Consider the following 12,442-nt stretch of genomic DNA (forward strand, 5'->3'; position numbering starts at 1 on the left):
TTAATGTCCACCAACCATTTCTCTTTAGAAAAAAAAAACCTCTACATAACCCAAACTCCATGGTGTACCGTTTGCTCTGCTCGGGAGCGAAGATGATTATTTAACTTATGGTCTGATAAAAAATTATTACTTTATTATTAGGTGGGTACAGTAAAATCTTGTTAATGTGAACACAGTTAATTCAACATTTCGCTATATATCTAAATATTTATTAAAATCCATTTATTGCAATTTCTACTAATTTCGATGAGGTCATGTCAGCCACTTGCTCAACCTATTAGGTCCATACTCTGACTCATACACAAATTAAAAAACAATATATGCATTTGCCAGACCCAGGATTCGAACCTGGGACCCATGACGCTATAGGCCGACGCTTAAGCCGCGTGGCAATCATGGATAATCCACCAGGGAACTCAGAAATATTGGGACTGAAATACTAAAATAACGGGTGTGGAGTAACAGGCAACCGATCTCGAGTGTGGAAGAATATGGGATAAACTTAAATGTGTGTCAAAAATACGCTTGTCCTTCGATCTGACAACTGCTCTCAGTTTATGCACTGACGCTCATTCAATATTAGTGTCAAATTCTAATTCCATCAAGTACCTTTGGTCCATAGTATTAATACAATATTAGTGAATTTTAAGGTTGCAACAGACTATTTCATTTTCATAGGACACACATTCGAAACCCTGCGTTATAAATATCATATATATAGGGTATACCATTCTATTTATTAATCAGTTCTGAGTTCACCACTTTTAATCCAAAATAAATGGTATCAGCGCATCTATTCTAAACACAAGACTGCTATTAGCACCTATCGAGGGTAGTTTTTCATATGTTTGTCGAAGTATTATAATTGTCACAATAAGTTAGCCATCTAAATAGTCAAAACTGTCTATCTCGCTCTAAAATTTAGTACACTCAAGAGAGGTGCTGTTAAAACATAGCACTTATTGTAACAATTACATGCAACTAACTTATTGTAATATTTTTTTTTTTTGAAGCTACACAATCTGAGAAGGAGGCTTACATACTAACAGAACGATTTTACTTATAACTGACGGATAGAGTATGTTGACATGATTATGTGTTAATTTCAGGAAGACCTTCCTAACTACGCCACCCCGGAGATGAAGCGCTGCCCACTAGAGAGGCTGGTTCTTTTGACCAAACTCTTCAACATGGGATCCCCTTGCTCCATCCTGGCCCTGGCCATGGACCCGCCCGACTTGTCCAACATCAACAGGACCATTCTTAATCTCAAGGAGGTACATCACGAAATAACAGCAATTTCACTTTACGACTTTTATGTTTATAAAGAGTTTTCATGAAATGACATGACTCACTACTTCCATAAAGTAAATCAGGGTTCTTCTACCTTTTACCTTTAATGTAGGAGAAATATTTTGCGGCCCGGTATTAGCCAGAAATAATAACCATTATAGATAGAATTTTATTTATTAAATCTTATGTTTTAAAATTACAATTTTTGGTTAGTGCCACATCTGCTGCTTGCTGCTTCTTCTTTGTAAGAAAATTTGATAAACGTGATTGCAGCATTCTTTCTGAGAGACGAAGCGCTGCATTAAGATCAAGATCAAGATGAAAAAGTCTTTTCACATAAATAGGAAGTTCAAAAAATTACCAATAATCTGATCTTTATAACTCAGAGATGGATATTCTTTATCATTTCTTATGTCACTTGACCAGTGAATTCCTAATATGGTCCGATAACAAGGGTTAGATCTAAATTGTATGCAAAACATTTCACCGTGGCACAGTTCACCGTGAGCTTTCTTATCGGAAAGAGATGATCGTATACTATATGGTCTCCAATTTTATTATTATTGGCAAAATTCATGAATTCAAGAATGAAAACCTAACCTAACAAATAATCCAGTATATTGGATATTTTCAAAATTTGTTTGCTGCTGGCTTCCTGTAAAGTGTAAACCAACAAGAACCATGTTTTATTAAGACATGAATTTTATATCAGCACTAGAAACTCAGAGGTTGGACGGTCTTTAACTCATTCACTGCTGACTAGATGATGACTTTTTAATTATCATCTTTAAAATGCACGCTAATTACCACGATCGGCCGCCTGGTCATTACGCGCCAGGTGCGTCTTCAGCGTCCAAATTATTAATATACGGCCATATATTTCCGATATAACATTTCACAGTGAAGTGTGATACGGTGAACTGCATACGTACAAGTTTCCTGACACGGATAGCAAGTATATTGAATACTTTTTAATGTGGTAGCCATGACCTTGCAGATTGGAGCGTTAGTGAAAACAGTAAAAGGAGAGGTGTCTACAGATGACGGAGACATCACTCACCTTGGCAGGGTGATGGTGAAACTGCCGGTGGACGTACGCATTGCTAAACTCATCATGCTTGGTCACATCTACGGATGTCTCAGCGAATGCATCATTATGGGTGAGTCTTTGTGTAATTAACGCGTAAGATTTACCAGGTATTTCGAAGTAATGTTATATAAATACAGTTATATATCCATGGTATACACCCATGGTGGCCGCGTGGCTTAAGCGTTGGACTATCACGCTGTGGGTCTCAGGTTCGAATCCTGGGTCTGGCAAGTACACATATTGTCCTAATAGGTTGAACAAGTGGCTGACATCCATTTCTCGTAAAAAACAAAATCTGTTAATACAAACCTCTACTCTTGGTCGGAAAAAAAAAATATATATATATATCCATAACTCCGTTCTATATAATGTCTCCATAATGACAATTAATTCTCTTTTGTTTAATTCATCAACACCCTAAGTTACTAATTATGTACCATTGTTAAAAATATTCGATTGGTGTGATTTCGACTATTGCAATGTACTTACACAATATTATATTATTAATCAACCCCAATTTATCCACCCTATCTAGCTGTGTTATTACACACATATCGTCACTGTACAGGCCAAGTAGCGTAACCTTCACCAAAGTGACATTTTGATGGTATGTAATGGACTTATTGCATACTCTTACACAAACTGGCCAAGTATCATAAATCCCAAAAAATTATTTCATATATTATATACTTATATATTTCATATATTAACTATTTTTAAGCCATTTGTAACTTAACAGAAAATATTCCAGCCAGATGCTGTAACCCACTCTAAACGTAAGCCACAGGGTACGTACAGAGTAAGCCACTCCATTTGTAATAAAATAATAAGTACTGTCCGACAAGAAGATCTAGGCAATAACCGGGTGTCGCTAGTGCGGTTAAAAGCGGGAGGAGCTTGTTAATTCACAGTTTTAACACGTGGACAACTCGCCGCTAACCGGAAGGCGCTTCAATCAGAGTGCGGTTAAAAATGGGAGGAGCTTGTTAATTCACAGTTCACGTAGCCAAGAAGATCCTGTTGGACAGTAAATCCAACGCCCACAGTTTTTTTCACTTCCTGATCAATTTGATATTTGAGTGTTACGCTACTTGGCCTTTACAGTGACGATAATATAAATCATTATACATGAACTAAGCGTCACTAATGTTACTTACTTTTTCATATTTATAACAACGTAAATGATTCTAATAGCATTCAACTTGCTCAAACTTAACTCAGCTCTACTCTCCGTGTGTCACTGCGGGTTGAACTCTTCCGAGTTCTTTCCCTTTTATTTACACCATGTAACTATACTTTGTGATTAATTGACGAATAAACAGCACTGAAGATTAATATCCACCGAATATTAATACCAACATACACCTTCCATTGGACCATGTGAAGGATCGGGGGCCGTTGGTAAGGATTTCCGTTGCCGAACACAACAATAGGAATCGGAGGTTATAATTTTAAAAACTTTTTTCAGGCGCTGCAATGTGCACAAAAAACGTATTTGCCACGCCCTTCATGGACAAGCTTAGTGCGTACAACTCAAGATTGACCTATGCCGACGGCTGCTGCAGTGACTCCATTGCGTTCCTCAATGTGTACCAGGTTAGATTATGGATCCATACTTATTCCTCTTCATTCTTGAGCTCTTTCAATCAATGCAGATATTTGCTGAAAATCCGGAGATGTCTTAATTAGAATTTGTTGTCAATTATCTCACCCGTATATTTATACATTTCTATCCAGAAATCGAAAAATAGATTGTTGAAGATTTCAGACCGATATTAAAACTAACAAAAAATGAACGAGACAACTGTGGTATGAATCAAAGCGTTTAAATTTCCAAACAATACGTGCGTTGACTGAATACCGTACCAATCACACACATGCCCTGCCCAGTTTGGACATGCTCATTTATTTGAAGTAGTTTTACCGTGGACGATTCCTACATTATACACATCGTTACCACGTCTCCTACCTAAATCAGTATCACTAAAATTAATTACTAAAATAACTAAATTGACTACAGTAGAACATCGATAATTCGAAAAACGAATTTCACCGTATTTCGAATTATAACAAAAAGTTATGTCAATGTCTCACCATACTGTAGTATTTTATCTCCAATGAATATTATTAAACAAAAAATTATATTGTAGGTATACCAAACTCTGAAGCAGCAAAGATACTTTAACACGGTGAAAGGCGGGGAGAAGACATGGTGCAAGAACTTCTACCTACAGCTGAACGCACTGTATGACGTGGAGCACCTGGTGAGAGAAATGCACTCCCGTCTCGCCCGGGAGGGCATCGAAGAGAGGAAAATCGGTGGGCGTCTGTGGACCAAAGTTGAGCTGCCGCTAATACTCAAGGTATATTCAATTTCAATAAATATTGTTATTCCATATTATAAAAACTCAGGCTTATACTGACCTATTGATCAGAATACCTACTGGAACTTATTAAATACTAACATGGCAGAAAACTGGATTTCTTTGAATGACTACAAACTACTGCCCGACAAGATCTAGACGATAACTGGAAGTCGCTGTAGTCGAAGTGCGATTAACTAAATAGGAGGGGCTTGTTAGTTCACAGTTTTAACACGTGGACAACTCGTCGATAACCGGAAGTCGCTGTAGTCGAAGTGCGGTTAAAAACAGGTGGGTCTTGTTAGTTCACAGTTTTAACACATAGACAAGAGGTTCTTGTTCGACAATATGTATAATGTACAATAGGTATAACTTTGTTAATTCAAAATCGGCTATACCGAAAATCGATTAAAAAATTTGAATTACTAAATACAATAAGTGGGGTGGGGTTACTGCTAAAAGTTAGTACCTAATACTAGAAATCATGTTATGGAGTCATTTTAATTTGAAATTTGACATGCTTTCTAAGATCAGGCATAATGGTAATTTCTTTGTGCTATATGTGCATGTTCTATAATATATCTGATGACCTTGAATTTTACTTCCAGCATACATATTTATGTATAGAAACATAATCCGTTGTTAACTCTAAATACCTAAAATACCTAAATTATACTTTTGGCAGCAACCCCACATTATGTACGACAAAAACACAGTAAAACTTTTTGTAACATTGTTCCCGTTTCCGATAGAATTTCTTTCAGATTAATATCAGTGATGCATATTAGTAATCATCGTAGAAATCACTATAAATGGATTTTAAGAATTTTGGCTTTTATTAAGATTTACGGCGATTTTCGAATTAACAGTGTTTGTATTAACGGGATTTTACTCTATCTCTCTATTATCTCACATGTAAAAGTGAGGCGGTAGACCGAAAGGGAAAAGGTGTGTCATAAGACCTACACTTGGTCAACTGTGTAGAATATAACATCTTTGAATGGTAACGAATTGCAAAGAGCTTGCGACAGACAAAGAGAATGGAGATGTTACGCCTCGTGGAAGGCAATAAAATAATCTTCGACATAACCTAATGTATGTATCTGCAAAATAGTTCCATATACAGTACAACCTCGATATAACGAACTTTGGAACAGACAAAATATCCGGTCAAATGTGGAAATTGTTAAAAACATCCTGTTAATGTTATACATGTTTAACAGCATCGCTGCCTTCCGGCTCCGATCGGAGCCGCGTCACCACTCATAGTCGGAGCCGCCTGTATAGTAATCACGAAATTGTCATTATTTCACTGGCATTACCATTGAGTGATTTATTTCTTAGCTGGCATCGTAGATGAATACGTTACCAATATTTTTCGATAGTTGGTTTTTAATTTGTTTTTTTTATAGACATTTTTCGGCACTGTGTTTTATAAGGTCCTAACTACATACCACTTATCATTATCACTTATCACATGTTCGGCAGTGGCAGCATTAGGTTATTTAGAATATTTTTCAGTATGATTTTATAAAGATAAAAAGTTTTTTAGTCAAGCACGCCACTGTGCAAAGAAAATATTAATTGGTGACACATTAGTGTTACTCAAGTGGATTGCTTTGAAATTTGATACTTTTCATAACACATGGGAGCACCAAATCCCATGAAAATAATTAAGAAACCAATAAATTTTAATTTTATGTCAGGCCCAATAAACCATAAAACAAAACTGCGTATTATTTTTTCGATCATTTTACAAGAGCGACTTTCATAAAATCCACTTGAATGTTTTCAATGTGAATGTACTGTGACAAATTTTATAATTTACGACTTGTTATGTTATTATAACAAATACCTTTTCAACCTTTCGAGTTCAAGTTCATTGCCAGTGCCGGCGGCTCCGACCGGCGACATTATTATTATACAGGGGCGTATTGACATGTTAACGACTAATAAAAAAATTCTGAATACAGTCATCGTCTACCTTGACCTAATTTTTACGTTTTCGTGGGTTGGCAAATGGGGTCAATTCTATACTATATAGGGAGGCAGCGAAGCTGTTAAATCCAAGTGTCGCCGCCTATAAATAATATTCTGCGCATGATAATCACATTGCGAGGAAGAAGAAACAACATGCCCAAAAATAAAGTTATCAATAATAAAATTATATATCGACGATCTAATAATATTTATTGAGATAACATAATTCAACTATGTATATTGCACACATTTTTGTAATTTTAGAGAGTTGATTTAAATAATTACAAGATAAAAAGAACTTTTTATATATAACGTTTTTAAATTTTCTGTTGAATCATATAAACTTGACTTGACTAGTCGAAAACCCAACGAAATAACGAAAAACGAAATACCGTTTAAAAAAAAAAAGATTTTTTTTTCGGTTAGGTACATGTTCAAACACGCGTGTTAACATGTTCTTACTCCCTACTTGAGTTTTAGTTTGTCAATTTATGGCTACGGCCGTATGTTGTAGCTTAACTACTGGGGAATGCCAGAAGAAATGGCATATTTCAAAGAAACACTACCTTATTCTTAGGTCAATAATTATTATAAAGCAATCATTATTCGTAGGATGTTTATCACACTTGAATGGTCAAAAACATAGCTTATAATCAATATCTTTAGAATTATCTTCAAATGTGTTAATCTTGCCCATTTTTTGAATAATAAAATGCCTAATTCTTGTCAAATTTGGGATCACAGAGATTATCAATATAATTTTTTATCGTAAATATTTCACTATAATAATGTCGACATAAATTATACTGATGGTTTTATAAATGCGTTTAAAAATTAATAAATGTAAAAAATCTTAACACCACTGCACATTTATGTACTGAAATATGACTATATTCTAAAACATTGGAGCGAGAGGTTTAAAAGAATACTATTTTATGTAATAAAAATACTTAATGCAGTCATCAAATGTTTAAAATAAATATAAAGGATAATAAGGCTTCAAAATTATATAAATAGATTATCTACAACGTTTAAGGAATGTCCAGGATCATGCTTTGAAAATAGAATAAAAGCACCATTTTGACCCACGCTGAGCACGTCCGCCCTTAAAGATGGCTAAAAGCATTAAAAAAATGCATTGGCATTGTGTTCTGATATATTCTAAAAGTTTCAAATGTCTAGCTAGTCGGGAAGTAAGTTAAAAATCGATTGCAAGATTTGTACTGGATAAACAACCACCGGACAAATAAGAATACTACCTAATAAAAACGTTGTAAAATACAGTAGTCCGCCCTTAAAGATGGCTAAAAGTATTAAAAAATTGCATTGGCATTGTGTTCTGATATATTCTAAAAGTTTCAAACAACCACCGGACAAATAAGAATACTACCTAATAAAAACGTTGTAAAATACAGTAGATTTGAAAAGTGCAAACAAAACTTGATTCTTTTTTCAAAGCAGGATTACCGAAAGCAAGTGCATTGACATCGAACATTAACGTCACTCCAGAACACGTGTATCTGGATATATCATCCGAAGATGATTAAACAAGATTTTGTTTGTGTTTTTATATAACGGACTTTCGGTTTTAACGGACATCCCCTCATCCGCATTAGTCCATTATGACGAGGTTCTACTGTATCACTACGCAGTTGGAGCATAGTATGGAAACTGTATCTACATATTTGAATTATAAGTTAAAATGTTATAAAAGCATGAAAAATTTCTTTTTACACATTAGAACATCAGCTGACACGCGTTGCTGCAGAAAATCACCCCATGCGACAATAGATCCAATTATCGCACACAAAGCTGTATTCATCATCATCATCATCAGCCTGAATCTATCCACTGCTGGATGAAGGCCTCTTCAAGTTGCTTCCACTTCTCTCGGTCCTGTGCATTGCGTTGCCACGTACTTCCGCAGAACTTTATCATTTCATCGATCCAGCGGCCTCTAGGTCTACCTTGTGGACGTTTTGTACTTCTTGGATACCACTGGATGACTAGATTTGTCCAACGATTGTCTCTTCTTCGAGCTATGTGTCCAGCCCATCTCCATTTAAGGCTTTTAATATCGCAAACCCTTGTCTGCTTCCTTATCCACTCATTCCTCTTTTTGTCCTTTCGCGTTATGCCCAGCATGCACCTCTCCATACCACGTTGTGCTACTCTAAGTTTCTGGATCTCTCTTTTACTTAGGGTCCATGTTTCACACGCATATGTCATCACGGGAAGCACACACTGGTTGAACACTTTGCGCTTTAGGCACAGTGGAAGGTCACTTTTGAAGACATTATTCAGGCGGCCAAAAGCACTCCAGCCTAGCTTTACTCTGCGAACAATTTCATCAAATATACATCCATCTATAGATACTTGTTGTCCCAGATAGATGTAGCTTTTCACCTGTTCGAGCTGAGTGCCATTGATGAGGATCTCTTTTTGGCCTGCAAAGCAGTTGAACATGACTTTCGTCTTTGTTACATTTATTTTCAAACCTACTTTGTTGCTTACTTCAGCGAGTTCCTGCATTCTGCTTTGGAGGTCTTCTGAGTCTTGCGAGAAAATTACTATGTCATCGGCAAAGCGCAGATGACTCAGGTATTCTCCATTTATGGGGATCCCTTTGTCATTCCAGTCAAGTTGACTGAATAAGTCTTCAAGGGTAGCTGTAAATAGTTTAGGTGAGATTGTATCACCTTGTCGGACTCCTTTGCTGATAGGAAATCTGCGCGATGGTTTATGGAGATTTACAGATGCTGTTGCGCTACTGTATATATTATTGAAAATATTTATATAGCGTCCAGGGATTCCTTGTTTTCTGAGTGCGTCGAGTATTGAACATTTCTTTATCGAATCAAACGCCTTCTCATAGTCTATAAAACCCATGCATAGTGGCAGTTTGTATTCTTGGTACCGCTCTATGATTTCTCTGACGACTTGGATATGGTCCATAGTGCTGTATCCTCCTCTAAATCCGGCTTGTTCTCTCGGTTGGTTCTCGTCTAGTACATTTTGCAGACGGTTTGAGAGAATTTTTGTGAACGTCTTGTAGAGAATAGGGAGTAGACTTATTGGACGATAATTTGCTAGGTCTTCTCTGTCACCTTTTTTGTGAAGAATATTATTATATGCTAATAATTTTTAATAATTCTTTCCAATATATGTATTCTTTATAACTGTAACTATGAACACATATTCTTTTATTTTGTATTCTTATTGTACATACTTATTCTTCTGTGATCGGTCCTGTCGGGTAACCAAAATATATAAAATAATCATGCACCAAAAATAAAATTGTTTACGGACCGGATCCGGTTGAATTCCATGTGTGTTGTATCAAGGTTTTACCATATTCCAATGTTTGATGGCGAAACTAATATTTCAGATAGTGATCGCGGGCGCGTTCTACCCATTCTACTTCACGTTGGGGCATAGCGGAGACGAGGTGGAGCGCGAGGCGACCAAAACGATTGGAGGCCGTGACCCGCGCAACACCGTCTATCTGGGCAACATGGACGTGAACCAGCCCGCCCCCATCTATTCCAACTTCTTCAAGGAGGCCTTTCAGTGCTGCACCAATGAGGATGTCATCGTCAATTTTGACAGTATCAGCAGGTTGGTCTCTATGTTTATTCCCTCCTTTTATGAGATGAGTATATTTTAATTGTCCGACACGTGGTAGGCAAACTGACAATCGCAAAGCTTTTTGTGGTAAATCATGTTTTCATTTCTTTTCCATTTCATTTTTTTTCATTTCCCGAAAACCGAACCATTAACATTGTAACACGAATGTAGCTAACACCTATGAAAGGACAGATCATATCAATTATTGTACTTGGATAGACAACCAAATATGCCGAATCATCGTTATTTAGATAAACAATCACAAAAATATGTGTATGGTATATGTACACCAGTGGCGAAGGGTGGAGGTAGGCTGTTAAGATCTGCCATAAATAGTGCACAATAATCTTTGACAGTCATACGTATTTGTTTTCATTGAAGTTAGACTACAATAATTTACAGATGTTGGTTAGTTTTAAAATTCAATTAAACCCTGCGGAACTAAAGCCATAATAGATAATAGTCGTAAAAATACTTGTCTATATAAAATATCTAAAATTATGCAATTAAATCATACATAACTTTTTATAGATAGAATAATGTTTTTTATCTATTGTAGTCTGGTTTAGGCAGAGGGCATAATGAATTTAAAAAAATGAACCAACAATATGTGTAATATGTATTCTTAATCCAATTAAAACAAATACGTTGTTACCGCCTAAACCATGGCATCCTCAGAGGATCCAAGGCCATGAGGCCTGAATCATCATTGGGCGGATTCATGCAAACATGAGCAGATCGACTGCGAGACAAATTTCTAGCCCGTAAGCTTAAATGTATGAAAATTTATAGTCATCCTTTTGCAACTTCAACAAATGAAATCATTATATATATATATATATAATCATTATAAATATTTTCTACGCTGTAAATTTACTGTAACTGTATTCCGACAATAAAACGCCCTGTTTTCGCCTGTAATTCCGCGTTGTCAATCAATAAGCATGTCCCCGAAAGAAGAAGCCAGCAGACGATCACCGTGACTTTACATCATCAGGGGGGGTCCAGCGCATCATTCTACATATCAAAACTATTATGGTTTGGTTGGGGACCTGCCCCAAAAATTGATTTTTCAAAACTAACCAAAAACAAGTAGTCTTAGTTCAATAACAACAAATACTTTGACTAACAAAGTTTAATTTGCACTATTCATAGCAGATCTTAACAGCCTACCTCCACCCTTCGCTACTGATGTACAGAATAACAAAACAGGCAAGAGTGTGCAGCTATAAATATTTTACTTATGACAATTTATGTAATTTCATTTTTTTTTGCTGGCGCCTAATTAAAAAACTACAAAAACTAAAAATGTTAACGCGCTCCCATTTAGAATGCTGTTATACAAAAAGTTCACAAGACCCATAGTTATAGATTACTAGTAATATAACCTTTTATTAATGTCGTTGGTCCCAAGTTCGAATCCTGGGTCTGGCAAATACACATATGTATTGTTTTTAATTGTGTGGAATCAGCACTGACGTAATGGTTGAGCAAGTGATTATGATCTTTTTAGGATCAGAATGCCGGTAAAAAAGCAAACTACACTGTGTAGACTCACTTTGGGGTTAACCGATTTTCAAGGCCTGTCAAATATGTAGTACCATACAATGATAATACCGCGTCTTGCTTACTCTTGAAGAATGAGATTGGCGAGACAGTCAGCACTTCTGCGTGTAAACAGCTAATATCGCGATAGTTTTTAAAATACACGCTATTGGTGCAAGTAAATCTACGCACGTGTACACGTGCTATAAATTTAATTATTGATACCATCCCGCCATGTACCATGTCCGACTGCTCTTACATGAAGCCTATTGCATCATTTTCTCTCGCTCGGGTCGCTCTAACTATGTCATATTTTCTGCCATAACTATCAAACTTCACGCGTATGTGGTACGGCTATAAAATTAATAAAAATTCATTTTTAAAGGCAGTCGTAAATTATGCAAAATGTCAGCTGATAAATATAAACGACTTTGCAGTCAATTTCAGATTTAACTAACAAACGTGGCTGGATTTTATATTCTATGAATAAACATAAAATGGAAATGTATTTACTGAATCAGATCAAGAAAAAAATATCAAAAAC

At 36.0% G+C, this 12,442-nt stretch overlaps 1 protein-coding gene across 1 annotated transcript in view; it reads left to right on the forward strand.

Annotated features, from left to right (window-relative positions):
* spn-E (tudor domain containing 9 protein spindle E) overlaps nucleotides 1-12,442 on the forward strand; it is a 64,112-nt gene that overhangs the window by 21,603 nt on the left and 30,067 nt on the right. The window contains exons 10-14 of the mRNA XM_085948091.1: nucleotides 1,110-1,277; nucleotides 2,291-2,453; nucleotides 3,852-3,979; nucleotides 4,534-4,746; nucleotides 10,115-10,344. Coding sequence (XP_085804217.1) covers nucleotides 1,110-1,277; nucleotides 2,291-2,453; nucleotides 3,852-3,979; nucleotides 4,534-4,746; nucleotides 10,115-10,344 — 902 coding nt within the window. The remainder of the gene's footprint in view (nucleotides 1-1,109; nucleotides 1,278-2,290; nucleotides 2,454-3,851; nucleotides 3,980-4,533; nucleotides 4,747-10,114; nucleotides 10,345-12,442) is intronic.

The sequence above is a fragment of the Rhyacophila brunnea genome, unplaced genomic scaffold (assembly GCF_057557595.1).
Source record: "Rhyacophila brunnea isolate RB1 unplaced genomic scaffold, BYU_Rbru_1.0 scaffold_20, whole genome shotgun sequence".
Lineage (NCBI taxonomy): Eukaryota > Metazoa > Arthropoda > Insecta > Trichoptera > Rhyacophilidae > Rhyacophila > Rhyacophila brunnea.